The sequence below is a fragment of the Leptodactylus fuscus genome, chromosome 10 (genome assembly GCF_031893055.1).
Source record: "Leptodactylus fuscus isolate aLepFus1 chromosome 10, aLepFus1.hap2, whole genome shotgun sequence".
Taxonomy (NCBI): domain Eukaryota; kingdom Metazoa; phylum Chordata; class Amphibia; order Anura; family Leptodactylidae; genus Leptodactylus; species Leptodactylus fuscus.
This window is the reverse complement of record NC_134274.1, coordinates 40,506,394-40,522,341: the sequence shown is the minus strand read 5'-3', so window position 1 is coordinate 40,522,341 and position 15,948 is coordinate 40,506,394. Positions and strand designations below refer to the sequence as shown.

General features: G+C 42.8%; 1 protein-coding gene across 1 annotated transcript in view; it reads right to left on the bottom strand.

The window, feature by feature from the left end:
• The window catches only part of NRG3 (neuregulin 3), a 603,489-nt gene that overhangs the window by 174,474 nt on the left and 413,067 nt on the right, over positions 1 to 15,948 (bottom strand). Inside the window, exon 3 of the mRNA XM_075257841.1 lies at positions 1,396 to 1,469. Coding sequence (XP_075113942.1) covers positions 1,396 to 1,469 — 74 coding nt within the window. The remainder of the gene's footprint in view (positions 1 to 1,395; positions 1,470 to 15,948) is intronic.

Sequence of the window (15,948 nt, the reverse complement as noted above, 5' to 3'; positions counted from 1 at the left end):
TTCTATTATGTCCATTGTGAATTCTTCTTTTGAAGGCTGACATATAGCATGCATTGATATTTGCTTTGCATGACAGATACAGCAGGTTTATTCCTGGTTTTATTTGTTTATCCTCATAGGATCCTTGAAGAGTTATTATCAGCAGTTTGCTTTCTAATGACTGTGTCATCCTCTGCTCTTTTGCCAATATCACTGTTTACCTGCGGTGACTCTGGGTATCACTCCTAATCCCTCTGGGGAATGGATTTATCACCTTGGAATTGAAAGCAGAGTCAATTTCCTATCGAATGCGTAACAGATCACATTCTTATTTTCAGGTTTTGACATACAGTTCTATAATAAGGGATTCCAGTTACTATAATAATATTATAATTCTATGTTATAATTAACCTTCTGCTGCCTATCTTACACTTATTTCCTAGGTTAAAGGGATAAGGTCACTCCTTGGGGAGAGACCACCTTGTCAGGTGTGTGGAGTCTTACAAAGCCATTTTAGCTCCACTGTGAGGGATTATGGGAAGAATATGCAAATATGTTTCCCAAGGTGTAAATAGAGAAACAGTGCCTCTGTATGCTGCCCTCTAGGGAAAGCTCCCTTGAACATCATACACGATTTTCCCACAAGCCTTTGCTCCCTAGGCTGTGCTGATGAGATCCAATCAGAATGAAACAGTGCTGTCCACAGCTGGGATACTGACTTGGCAAAATCCTGCATCATTGCCGCAAAGACTTGTGGGAAAGTCGGACATGATGTTCAAGGGAGCTTGCCCTAGAGGGCAACATACAGAGGCACCGTTTCCCTATTTACATATTGGGAAACAGATCTGCATATTCTTCACTTATTTCCTAGTGTCCTAATCATGACTAAGGGGACACATCTCCCCGAAACGCATAAGCCAGCACTCCTGTCACATATGGGGGCTTCTTTTTTTTTCCCCATTTTTGTAAAATGTTTACATAATTAAAAGTTCTGTTTTTTTCATTTCGATCTATCGGATGTTGGATTTTTTTCTTATATAACAATTTATACCAAAGCCGTTGAGGATCGTGTAGTCCGTGCAATGGGAGCTCTTGGAAGGACAGTGTTTCAACTAACATCGCAGATTTCCGTGAGTGAGCTGTGTGCTTTATTTTGTACATGCTGTACCATAGTTCATAGGTTTCCATATAAAATAGATAGATATGTATACTGTAACAATTTTTTATTTTTTACTGAATTGACTATATTATTTAATACCATAGACTCATATGGAATACGTTTTGCTGCAAAATCTCTCAAATTTACTAAAAAGTGCTGAATACTCATCCCTAAATTACACAATAATAAATAAAAATAAAAAAAAAACAACAGCATGAATTCATAGTATCGTGGTAGATAAAGGAGTGCGCACTTACTTGGATCAGATAGTACAGAATCAGTTTTCGGTAAGAACTGGTCACAACGTACACCATGGTAGCCCTCTTTGCACCTGCATAAAAATGACAAAAATATGGAATTGAAAAAAACATATAAATGTTACCACATTGTATTTTGATAATACAGTTTCTTGTCCTGTTGACTTTATTTACAATATATTTTTTCTTTGGTCATTTGGCTAAGCATGGGTCATGTATCGCCACATAGGCCATATTACACCAATCCACTGCCGCCTCAATTTGCCTTTATACATTAAGTGTCTCTGAACTAGAGATGAGCGAACACTGTTCGGATCAGCCGATCCGAACAGCACGCTCCCATGGAAATGAATGGAAGCACCTGGCACAGCGACCGGCCGCCGGCAAAGTGTACGTGCCAGGTGCTTCCATTCATTTCTATGGGAGAGTGCTGTTCGGAACGGCTGATCCGAACAGTGTTTGCTCATCTCTACTCAGCACGCTTAATGTATGATGGCAACACGATGCAATATACTGTAGATATGTGACATAGCTATGATGTATAAGATATAACAAAGGATTTACCAGACACGAGATGTTAAACATCTCATTTCCCTTTGCTTTGCATCTCTGAGAGTGTTAGACACCTAGGAGAGATGTAAAGTATATCTATAAATGAAGATGAAAAAGCCAAGCGCTCATATTTTCCCCTTGAGATCACGGCTGACCTGAAATTTACAACTCTGTGATTCTGCTTTGTGTTGTGCAGTCAGGCCTAGTGGCCTTTGACTTCTTCCCAGCAGCCTTTTTATAATGCTTTAATAGTCTGACAAACCTATGACAGCTTATAGAGCCATCAGGACTTCAGCGAACATCCCGTTGACGCCATAATCCAGCCTATAAAGCATAATGTTCTGCACTTGAAAGAATTGAGTAGGAAAAAAGCCCACCTTAGGCCTGGATGCTGATCTACAAGAAAATGACTAACCTCCCCCCCCCCCACGACTTGATAATGCGGCTTCTCACAATTACAATATAACATTCATTCTTTATGTGTTGCCCAGCTGTGCTCCAGCTGTATATAAAGGCCCATGCTATGCTTTATGGTCTGCTGCATGTACATTCCTAATCAACATAGAAAAATATGGTATTTCATCGTCTCCATTAACAACCCTATATCCTCTCCCGGCTTTCCTCTCCATACGCTGCCACGTAAATTAAAAACCTCTTGCTACGGTATGTATTATATATATTTCACCTATTATTCTTCTTCTATTTTACAATGCGGTTCAATGATTACTTGGGTGCTTTATTAATACTTTATAGTGCCCAAGGGAAATAGACTAAGGGCTTGTTCACACAGGGCAAGAGAGGGCGGATTTTGAGGTGGATTCGGCGTCACCTCAAAATCCGCCCCCTCACAATAGAGGTCTATGTAGACCGCTAGCGTCCTTGAGCAGGAAAATAGAAGCGGCAGTCGCGGCGACCGCCTCGCGGCAGCAAACGTTCATTTGGGCCTACTCCAAAGCGGGAAGCTGCAACTGTCAGAAGCCGCGACAGTCATGGCAGGTGCATTTTGGTCCTATTCTAACGCGGCTTTTCGCGTCAAAATCAGGACCAAAATACGCGGTCACTAGCCCTTACACATTATCAGATTGGGTTGGTTCCTTGGATCTAGCAGAGGTGATCATTTAAAGGATTTAATCTTAATCCCTTTAAGGATCATTTTGGAGTCTATATAATTTACTGATTACCTTTAATGGGGGCGATGATAATGAAAAAAAAATGAGTTCAGTGTGCAATATAAAAGAAATGTTTTATCCTTCAGATCAATATGATTAAAGTGATAACAAATATTGCTCCTATAATACAAAACATCTGTATTACAATGTGTCAGGCCTATTAGATAAAATTGACTGGCAGCCTATAAGGCGCTGCTTTCGATGGCAGACCTGGGAACAATGGAGTGATAGAGGCACTTATACATGTTTGGCCAGCAGCCATTCCTCCCATCCACATGTCCATTTGGCTCAAACCCCGAGAACCATAAGATCAGGTATTGAGATTCAAAATGTCCGAGGGGCCACCCAGTGTCCTGGTGTTCAAATTCCACCAAGGGCATAAAACCATTTGCAAGGAGTTTGTATGTTCTCCCCGTGTTTTCGTGGATTTCCATCCCATATTCCAAAGACATACTGATAGGGAAAAATGTACATTGTGAGCTCTATGTGGGGCTCACAATCTACATACAAAAAAAAAAAAAAAAAAGAAATTCAAAATGTCCAACCCTCCTTTCCCATGTCATCTGTCAGGCAAAAGTGAGAATTGTGTGACTCTCATATATGGTCAGCCAAAATTGGCAGAATGACAAAAGAGGGGGACACCGAGCTGTTATATTATAGACAGACAATTGTCTTCTCACCTGACGGAGTTGTGAGAGCGTCACAACAACCCAAAGCACAATCAATATCTGATCCTGGGAAGGTAAACCAGATGGAGGGCAGCTGCTAATGAACGTCACAGGGACGTATCATGTAGCAACAGGAGAAGGACCAACCGACCAGATAGGTCAAGGACAACCCTCACCCAATTATTAGGAACCTTCTATATTGACCAACACTCAAGGGGAATGGTCATTGTGGTTGATTTTTATGGGAGTGCTATGCCCTTTGAGTGTTGGTCAATAAAGAAGGTTCCTAATAATTGGGTGAGCGCTGTCCTTGACCTATCCGGTCCGTTGGTCCTTCTCCTGTTGCTAAAATTGGCAGAATGGATGACTTTGCTTTCATGAGTATGGTGGATTTTATTTCCAAAAGCTGCAGATTATTCTCACGGTAACTATCTCTTGTCTATGGCTGCCCTAGGGACTAGTAAAAGGGTTGCCATTGCTACCTTTATTTAAGAAATTCTAAGAAGTTATTTCTAATTACTTATTATCACTTTCACTGTAGCAATTGCATCGTTTAACGAATAACAAAACCATTCCTAAGTACTGTACAAAGAGGCTAACAACGATTCAATGAACCCAGTCGAATGAAGTCTGTGCACATTGGTGAGTCTATATGCCCTCCTCCAACCCCATATCTTATCACAATCTGTGGAGACAGCCTTCTTGAACTACTGTTGCTGCTACACCAAAAAAAAAAAGCCTAATTTTATGCCCGGAGTTCAATTAGGATTTCCAAGTAGAATGTTAAAGATCAAATGAAATCCAACACATTTTTAAAGGCAATTTAAGGTCTCAAGAGGCAAAACCAAACTTCCTCATTTGATGTGGTTAGCATGTTATTAAGCATGGTCCTTGCATGGTACGTATATAATTATGACTCTAATAAGATGAATTCTTCGTAAGTAAGAAAGGAGAGAAATCCCAACCTTTCATCATAATTAGATTGTTTTTATTTATATCCAGTGATTATTCTGATTATGGTAATTTTATTCACAACTCTTGCATGGTTATGAAGCTTTGTTAAACAGAAATCTAACCTTGTCAAGTAGACTTTATTGAAAGATATGGCTATGGAGGATGTTATTATAATATGGCACCTCATTCAGAAATCAAATATTCATGCTACTGTAATTGCCTGGGAAAGATCAGAAAGGCAGTTCCTCACCTAATTGATCTCACAATACTCGCTTTAGATGGGGAATTTAAATTGGATTTTGCATTTTCCAATTACCATGTTCTTTATTTCAGATGAACACCTCAAAACCATAACAGTTTTATCATGACAGTGATGCGAGATACAATTATGAGTTGATCCCAAGCAAAATTCAGTAACAAAATTTAGTCAAGTTTCTTGTTACTTTTGCTTGTTATGAGATTTTTTTTTTTTTTTTTTAATTCGATAGATCAGGAATTAGTGAATATTGTTGGAAAGATGGAAAGTTACTAGAGATGAGCGAGTAGTATTTGATCGAGTAGGTATTTGATCGAATACTACAGTATTCGAAATACTCGTACTCGATCGAGTACCACTTGCTATTCGAATGTAAAAGTTTGATGCAGAACCAGCATTGATTGGACGAATGCCAACCAATGCTGGTTCTTCTCCTACCTTTAGAAGTCTTCTCCGTGCAGCTTCCCTGCGGCGTCTTCTGGCTCTTCATTCACTCTGCCAGGCATCGGGCCTGGGCAGAGCCAACTGCACATGTCCGCTTGTAGTGCAGGCATGCGCAGTCAGCTCTGCCCAGGCCGATGCCTGGCAGAGTGAATTCAGAGCCGGAAGGTGCCGCGGGGACGCTGCAAGGAGAAGACTTCTCGGAGGATCCAGCCCGACCCTCACTTTTGGACTTGGTAAGTATAATTTGATCAAATGTTGCCTACCCCTGAAACAAGCATTTTCCCCCCATAGACTATAATAGGGTTCGATATTCGATTCGAGTAGTCGAATATTGAGGGGCTACTCGAAACGAATATTGAACCTCGAACATTTTACTGTTCGCTCATCTCTAAAAGTTACTTAAGTCCAAAGCCTCACTTGTAGGCTAAGGCTGGATTCACATCTGCATTCGGGTTTCGGCTCACCTAACGGAAACCTAATCCACATAAAAAAGTGGCTACCTTAGGAAATAAACTATAATGGGGTCCATGTGTTTTCCACATGAAAAATGCAGCTTGCAGCACTTTTTCCCGAATGCAGATGTGAACCGAGCCTGAGATCCCATGTTGCGGAAACGCAGCTTTTTTTGGTGCCAATTTTGCTCCATTTTTTTTCGAGCCAAAGCCATGAATGGTTACAAAAGAAATAGGGAATCTATAGAAAGCTCTTATACCGATACCTTCTACTCAATCCAAACCTGGCTTAGGCTCAAAAAAACGCGGCAACAAAAAAAAAGCTGTATTTCCACAATGCGGGATGCCTGCAAAAACATCCTGAAGTGGAGAAAAAAAATGCAGCCCAAAAAGTGTTTTTTTTTTTTTTTTTTTTTAAGCTTCTGTCCTCGCCTGTTACTGTATTGCAAAGATTGAAAACCATGAAGCATAAATTGACATGTTGAGTGTTTGACACATTGCTCTGCAGTTTTGCTTTGGCGGTGTGGCTACTGCTACCTTGAGGCTAACGTCCCACATTGCAGATTTTGTTGCGTTTTTTTTTTGTCCAAAACCAGTAGTGGACCGAACAGAAGGAGAAGTATAAGAACTTCCTATATATATCCCATTCCTTTTACAGCCATTCTTGGCTTTGGATCAATAAAACACAACAAAATCTGCAACAAAAAAAACTACGTTTGCGCAATGTGGTGCCTTAGGGGAGGTTCACACGGAGTAACGTGCCTCGTGATGTGGCACGTATACACTGTGTATGATTTTGCTGAGAGTAAATAACGCGTTCTCAGCCTCAGAGTAAACGGAAACGTTCTACCAGAGAATTAGATTAAAATCCATAGCAAAATCCAATGGGTACAAGACAGCAAAGCAACGGAAAAATCGCATGCAGTTTTGTTTCTCGTTGCAGATTTTCTGCTGATTCCACAATGCAAAGAGTAAAATCTAAAAATGAACATCTTGCAGATTTAATTTCCACTTGGATTTTTTTCCCTGCAACACGTGCATGACACTTGTTAAAATCTCATCTATTTTGCGACTAGAATAATAGATTGTGGATTTTCTGCTATCTAATATGGATGGAAAATTGACAGCGCATGCTTACTATGCGGATTGCATCGCATCCTAAAAAACATTCTTGGCAAAACTGATACATGGATATAAAACACCAAAGAAAATTCGTAGGCTTTGTCCTGCCACCCTTTCCTGGAACTGGGCGTAGTAAGGGTTAATACTGTTACTTTATCATGAAATATGACACACAACTTATTATTAGGGACGGCAATGTTTCCAGATGAAGCCAACCCCGTGTATTTCTAATCTCATACAACCATTGAAAGGCATTTTCAAGCAGATTCTTCATGCTACTACTACGTCTAATGATATTAATACTTCATAGAATATTGCGCAGAGCATAAAAATCAAATATATTACATTGTCACTGAGATTAATTTATTTCACACTTACTAGGACCCAGCTGAAGAGATTTTAAGGTTTACATTTCGGATATGTCTTTCTTCCCATTTACCGTAGATTACGTGCTAGATTATAATAACTGAATTTTCTGTCATTTATCCAAGTTATAGTACAGTACTAGCTTGGTCTTTTATTCAGAATTTTCATCTATAGTTATCCAGGACCGATTCCTTTCTATCACGAAACATTAGATGTCTTCATATGTATTTGTCACAATTTTTCCTATCCTCTGTATAAACAAATATTCACATTTTAAATAAAACACTAAAGCCGTGATGTGGCTATGGATCTGTGGTTCAGATTCTACACATCGATCCATCACAATGTGCAGTATATGGCCGGGGTCCTATGGAATGGAGGCCCCGCAATTTGCCCATGGAGGAAACTCAGCAGGAAAAAAATGCAGCATTTTACAGTACAGGCAAAATGGATGGGATTCAAGCGGCTCCCATGCCCACCTTGTGGTAAAAACCACCATGCGGACATGCCGTGATTTCCAAAACTGGTGCGGTTTTGGAATTCACAGCATGTCAATTATATCTATGGAAATGATGATGCTAAGGTTAAAATCGGAATCGGAAAAGATCGGATTCCGATTGGCGATCGAGTAAATTTCACGATCGCGATTGGAATTCCGATCCCGATCTTTTCCGGTGGGATCGAGGTCAGAGGTTATCTCAAGATCGGCTCAACCCTATTCATGTATATATCATGAATAGGGTTGAGCGATCGGGATCAGGAAAGATCAGATTCTGATTGGCGATTGGCTGGAAAATGATTGGAAATCAGATTTTAAAATCAATCCTGAAATTTCAAGATCAGCTCAACCCTAGCCGACGGTTATCCCATAGGTATCTTTTTTTTTTTTTTTTTTAAATGTAGATTTTGAGCCCTATATAGGGATCACAATATGCATTTTTTTTTCCTATCCGTATGTCTTTGTAGAATGGGGAGGAAATCCACACAAACATGGGGAAAACATACAAACTCGTTGCAGATGTTGTTCCTGGCAGGATTCGAACCCAGGACTCAAGCGCTGCAAGGCTAACCACTGAGCCACCGTGTTGCCCCCCCATAGGTATAATTGTAACAGAAAGTCCGGAGGAAAACTCTGCAAACTTTCTGTCTAAAGCGGTGTGGGAAGAAACGTGATGTGTTGCCGCCATGATTTTTCCCGCAGCACTTTTTGGCTGCGGAAAGTTCCGTGGGGCCTTAGCCTCAATGGGGTTTTCAGCACACCATTGACATATAGTGTGAAACCTCCATGAAAATATAAGCACTATGAACATTTGATGGCCCACAGAATGCTCATCCTTTTCTGTAAATGCCTAGGGTTTTCACAGCAAATTTCCATTTTTCAATGTATAAAGTGAAATTTGCACATATTCAGGAGCACAAGTTTTAGCACAAGAAGTCTGCAGGTGTGAACTTAGTTCAATAAACAGCGATTATTCCTTCGGGAAAGGCTTAATTCTGAAAAGCATTTAATGTGACTGCCATAAAGTATACCCGCCATATTTTGCTCCTGCATTAACATATAGCATATCTGTTATTTTGTATTCTGTACTTTATCGCGAATGTCAAAACTAATCAAACTTTCATTTGTACAAGAGAATCAGAAGAAGACAAGGTTAAATCCTGTTTAGACCCTGTGATTTAATAGTCATAATCAAAACTCAGAAAAATGTCAAGAATAAAATATTACCATATCAGATGTGATTTTGGGGAAAAAACTCGAAAAAACTCAAAACCATAGCAAACCAGCAGTGGGGCATTGAAATTCAGTATTTGAATATTCAAGAACTACTTCCTATGTACTTTAAGGCTAAGTCCCCACATTGTAGATTTTGCAGAGGTTTTTTGAGCCAAAGACAGGAGTGGATTGAGCGGAAGGGAGAAGTATAAGAACTTCCTAGATATTTCCCATTCCCTTTGTAACCATTCTTGGCTAGGCTGAAACTCTACCTTTTTGCAACGTGGGGGTGCAAGGTCCTAAGGGTATGTTCAAACAGAGTTTTTTGCAGGTGGATTTTTACGCACAAATCATCTAGCGGGAAAAAAAAGCAGCATGCCCTATCTTCACACGAATTCCGTGACTGAATCAGTTGTAGCATCCGCAGCTTGAGACACCCTCCTGCTTACGCCCATTCACCTGGGTATTATCAGGAGCAGGATGCCGCAACGGGATACCGATGCAATGCATTGGCATTCCATCGTTGGTAGCCAAGCCAAAAAGCCACATGGCGCAAAAGGTTTCTGCTGTGTGAACTTACCCTAAGAGAGACAAGTTATTTCAATGTAGGTGCTTATTAGAGATGAGCGAACAGTAAAATGTTCGAGGTTCGATATTCGTTTCGAGTAGCCCCTCAATATTCAACTACTCAAAATGAATATCGAACCCTATTATAGTCTATGGGGGGAAAATGCTTGTTTCAGGGGTAGGCAACATTTGATCAAATTATACTTACCAAGTCCACGGGTGAGGGTCGGGCTGGATCCTCCAAGCAGTCTTCTCCTTGCAGCGTCCCCGCGGCGTCCTCCGGCTCTTCAGTCACTCTGCCAGGCATCGGGCCTGGGCAGAGCCGACTTTGCATGCCTGCACTACAAGCAGGCATGCGCAGTCGGCTCTGCCCAGGCTCGATGCCTGGCAGAGTGAATGAAGAGCCGGAAGACGTCGTGAGGAAGTTGCACGGAGAAGACTTCTAAAGGTAGGAGAAGAACCAGCGTTGATTGGCCGACTGTATAGCATTCGGCCAATCAATGCTGGTTCTGCATCAAACTTTTACATTCGAACAGCGAGTGGTACTCGATCGAGTACGAGTATTTCGAATACCGTAGTTTTCGATCGAATACCTACTCGATTGAGTACTACTCACTCATCTCTATTGCTTATCTAAAAGAGGTTACATTGTTGTGGCTGATGGACTTTATGCAGTTTGATCAAGAACCTCATTTTTATATTTTTATATATTTTATATACATTAGGTATTTGCTGTAATTCTTTCGGTGCTAGCAGAGTGCTGCTGAAATGGATTTTGTAATAAATATGTTACAATACTGGTGACATACAGCTGGAATCTGGTAGCCAGGAAGACATAAGAAGCCGCGGAGTAGAAGACTTGGTTGGTGGATAGCCAGGAGTTGTTACACGAGCGGGTAGTCAGACGGAGTAAAGTTCAGTACACAAGCAAGTAAGCAGAAAGAACCAAGGTACATAACCACCATTGTGACTTATGTATTTGAGTTGAAAGGATTGAATACCCGAAACCTATGATTAGAAACTCCCTCCACTTGCTCTGTTTACTTCTAACCCCCTAAACAAATATATTTAGATCCTTGAGTGAGACTTGACCACCAGCTATTGCTGGTTGATCAAGCCAATTCTCAAATATATTATCGTTGCAATTACATCCGCCTATCCATTTCTCTTGTTCTGTACATCTACCCCAACCATTCAAGTATTAGAACCACTGATACCATCAATGGATAGTGAGCGTCATACCTAATGACTTACCATCCTACCTGTGACATGATCAACTTAACTAGTTCAATATCCGACTTTATATACAATTTTGTATCCACCGGTCTTGCTGAGATGTATGTATTTGTATATTTTAACAGTTCTTTAGCACTTGAAAAAGAATCTTAACGTATTGTGTGTGAACCTTAATAAATCATATGAAGTTAAGCTAACTCTGACGGGTGAAGCGTGGTCCTTGTTGACGGTCCTTGGTACATGTCCTCACACCACTGGTGATTAGGCACTGCAGCTTGGAATCCACCCAGGGAGGAACCCCTTAGCAAACAGTTCTAAAATTCTAACAGTAGTTGTGATCCCTCACAACCCATTCAGGTGAGAGCAGTCTACACATTGGGATTGTCCCTCACTACATTAACCTACTGCACTATATACAGCACGGTGCTGTCTACCTCTTGTTTTTGGACCAGTAAAAAGGCACTGCGCTTACTCCCGGAATGTTCAATAAAATTTACTGAATATTCCGGGAGTAAGTGCGATGCCTCTTTACTGGTACAGGTTCCTACCCAAAAGGTTAATTCATACATGTGGGGAAAACATAGTGGATTCAATTGACCCCTACACCATATATCTGCAAGTCTAAGTTGATATATTAAGTTCTGGTGATAGACTATAGAGATGAGCGAACAGTGTTCTATCGAACACATGTTCGATCGGATATCAGGGTGTTCGCCATGTTCGAATCGAATCGAACACCACGTGGTAAAGTGCGCCAAAATTCGATTCCCCTCCCACCTTCCCTGGCGCCTTTTTTGCACCAATAACAGCGCAGGGGAGGTGGGACAGGAACTACGACACCGGGGGCATTGAAAAAAATTGGAAAAAGTCATTGGCTGCCGAAATCAGGTGACCTCCATTTTAGACGAATAGTGGATTTCAAATCCGGGTCATATGAGAATGTGAACTTTGTGACTATGAGACAGGGATAGCTGTACAGGCAGGGATAGCTAGGGATAACCTTTATTTAGGGGGGAATGTTATTAAAAATAACTTTTTGGGGCTCTATCGGGTGTGTAATTGTGATTTTTGTGAGATAAACTTTTTCCCATAGGGATGCATTGGCCAGCGCTGATTGGCCGAATTCCGTACTCTGGCCAATCAGCGCTGGCCAATGCATTCTATTAGCTTGATGAAGCAGAGTGTGCACAAGGGTTCAAGCGCACCCTCGGCTCTGATGTAGCAGAGCCGAGGCTGCACAAGGGTTCAAGCGCACCCTCGGCTCTGATGTAGGAGAGCCGAGGGTGCACTTGAACCCTTGTGCACCCTCAGCTCTGCTACATCAGAGCCGAGGGTGCGCTTGAACCCTTGTGCACACTCTGCTTCATCAAGCTAATAGAATGCATTGGCCAGCGCTGATTGGCCAATGTATTCTATTAGCCTGATGAAGTAGAGCTGAATGTGTGTGCTAAGCACACACATTCAGCTCTACTTCATCGGGCTAATAGAATGCATTGGCCAGCGCTGATTGGCCAGAGTACGGAACTCGACCAATCAGCGCTGGCTCTGCTGGAGGAGGCGGAGTCTAAGATCGCTCCACACCAGTCTCCATTCAGGTCCGACCTTAGACTCCGCCTCCTTCGGCAGAGCCAGCGCTGATTGGCCGAAGGCTGGCCAATGCATTCCTATGCGAATGCAGAGACTTAGCAGTGCTGAGTCAGTTTTGCTCAACTACACATCTGATGCACACTCGGCACTGCTACATCAGATGTAGCAATCTGATGTAGCAGAGCCGAGGGTGCACTAGAACCCCTGTGCAAACTCAGTTCACGCTAATAGAATGCATTGGCCAGCGCTGATTGGCCAATGCATTCTATTAGCCCGATGAAGTAGAGCTGAATGTGTGTGCTAAGCACACACATTCAGCACTGCTTCATCAAGCCAATACAATGCATTAGCCAGTGCTGATTGGCCAGAGTACGGAATTCGGCCAATCAGCGCTGGCTCTGCTGGAGGAGGCGGAGTCTAAGATCGCTCCACACCAGTCTCCATTCAGGTCCGACCTTAGACTCCGCCTCCTCCAGCAGAGCCAGCGCTGATTGGCCGAATTCCGTACTCTGGCCAATCAGCACTGGCTAATGCATTGTATTGGCTTGATGAAGCGGTGCTGAATGTGTGTGCTTAGCACACACATTCAGCTCTACTTCATCGGGCTAATAGAATGCATTGGCCAATCAGCGCTGGCCAATGCATTCTATTAGCGTGAACTGAGTTTGCACAGGGGTTCTAGTGCACCCTCGGCTCTGCTACATCAGATTGCTACATCTGATGTAGCAGTGCCGAGTGTGCATCAGATGTGTAGTTGAGCAAAACTGACTCAGCACTGCTAAGTCTGCATTCGCATAGGAATGCATTGGCCAGCCTTCGGCCAATCAGCGCTGGCTCTGCCGGAGGAGGCGGAGTCTAAGGTCGGACCTGAATGGAGACTGGTGTGGAGCGATCTTAGACTCCGCCTCCTCCAGCAGAGCCAGCGCTGATTGGCCGAATTCCGTACTCTGGCCAATCAGCACTGGCTAATGCATTGTATTGGCTTGATGAAGCAGTGCTGAATGTGTGTGCTTAGCACACACATTCAGCTCTACTTCATCGGGCTAATAGAATGCATTGGCCAGCGCTGATTGGCCGAATTCCGTACTCTGGCCAATCAGCACTGGCTAATGCATTGTATTGGCTTGATGAAGCAGTGCTGAATGTGTGTGCTTAGCACACACATTCAGCTCTACTTCATCGGGCTAATAGAATGCATTGGCCAATCAGCGCTGGCCAATGCATTCTATTAGCGTGAACTGAGTTTGCACAGGGGTTCTAGTGCACCCTCGGCTCTGCTACATCAGATTGCTACATCTGATGTAGCAGTGCCGAGTGTGCATCAGATGTGTAGTTGAGCAAAACTGACTCAGCACTGCTAAGTCTGCATTCGCATAGGAATGCATTGGCCAGCCTTCGGCCAATCAGCGCTGGCTCTGCCGGAGGAGGCGGAGTCTAAGGTCGGACCTGAATGGAGACTGGTGTGGAGCGATCTTAGACTCCGCCTCCTCCAGCAGAGCCAGCGCTGATTGGCCGAATTCCGTACTCTGGCCAATCAGCACTGGCTAATGCATTGTATTGGCTTGATGAAGCAGTGCTGAATGTGTGTGCTTAGCACACACATTCAGCTCTACTTCATCGGGCTAATAGAATGCATTGGCCAATCAGCGCTGGCCAATGCATTCTATTAGCGTGAACTGAGTTTGCACAGGGGTTCTAGTGCACCCTCGGCTCTGCTACATCAGATTGCTACATCTGATGTAGCAGTGCCGAGTGTGCATCAGATGTGTAGTTGAGCAAAACTGACTCAGCACTGCTAAGTCTGCATTCGCATAGGAATGCATTGGCCAGCCTTCGGCCAATCAGCGCTGGCTCTGCCGGAGGAGGCGGAGTCTAAGGTCGGACCTGAATGGAGACTGGTGTGGAGCGATCTTAGACTCCGCCTCCTCCAGCAGAGCCAGCGCTGATTGGTCGAGTTCCGTACTCTGGCCAATCAGCACTGGCCAATGCATTTCTATGGGGAAAAGTTAGCTTGCGAAAATCGCAAACTGACAGGGATTTCCATGAAATAAAGTGACTTTTATGCCCCCAGACATGCTTCCCCTGCTGTCCCAGTGTCATTCCAGGGTGTTGGTATCATTTCCTGGGGTGTCATAGTGGACTTGGTGACCCTCCAGACACGAATTTGGGTTTCCCCCTTAACGAGTTTATGTTCCCCATAGACTATAATGGGGTTCGAAACCCATTCGAACACTCGAACAGTGAGCGGCTGTTCGAATCGAATTTCGAACCTCGAACATTTTAGTGTTCGCTCATCTCTAATAGACTACCTTTAAATTTAACAAAAATATTAATAAATCCAATTTGTATATTGCCTAGTTCATCTGCAGCTATTGCTGCCTTCTAGCCCACGACAACTGCATTTCTTATAATGAAAAAAGAGCAGCATAATCATAAATCATAAAGTGCTTCCACAACAGCTAGAAATTGTCTGTATTGACATGCAAATGAGCATTCTGCACATAATCCCTTCCTACCCAATAATCTACATAAATCAAACGTCTTATAATTTCATAGTATTGGCTTGCATCCCTCTTCGTTGACAGATTTCAAGTTTCCACAGCTGACTTTTGCTGTTATTGGCTTAATGCTTGTTTTAATCAGCTTGAAACCTGTCCATAATGATGTACCTTGGGGCCTTTGCTTTTCTCTGCCCCCTTTTGGTAATTTAATATCCATTCTTCTCTATTAAAATGATCATTATGTCTAAATATAGCTTTATGATCAGCCTGCGGTGTTGTAACTGAAATGTATTGCGATTTCAATTGCTCACTACTCACTATACAATCTATTAGGCTACTATACTAGTTTTATAGTCGGTGTCATTTTGCCTAGGTTGAACCTGCAGGCGTGGTATTATATTGTGGAATTTCTTAAACAGCAACTATCGATTAAAAAAAATATATATATATATATAGCAAGGCGCAAGTTGGGTGTGTAACTATGGCGACCGCCTGGAAGCCGGGCGGCCGCCATAGCCGCCGGGTGTCTACTGCTTTAAGCAGTAGACACCCGGCGGTGTCTACTGCTTAAAGCAGTAGACACCGCATTAGAGTCAACCGGCTCTAATGTATTAACACCTCCTGCGCCACGGTTAAAGGCGTCGGAGGCGCCATTTTCCCGGCGGCGCTTGGGCACCGCCATTTTGCCGGTGATCGCCGACTCCTGGAGCAGGCTCCAGGGCTGACGTCACGTTGGCTTTACAAGGCTCCCCGGCCGGTCTGCAAGCTCTTTCTTTTGCAGGCTGGTCTATGCAGCCTGCAAAAGAAAGGATGATTTTTTGCAATGCATTAGCATTGTAATGCATTGCATTAATGATCAGACCCCCTGGGGTTCAACACCCCTAGGGGTCTAATAAATGCAAAAAAAATTTTTTTAAAAAAAGTAAAAAAATATATAAAAAGTATTAAAAATTCAAATCACCCCC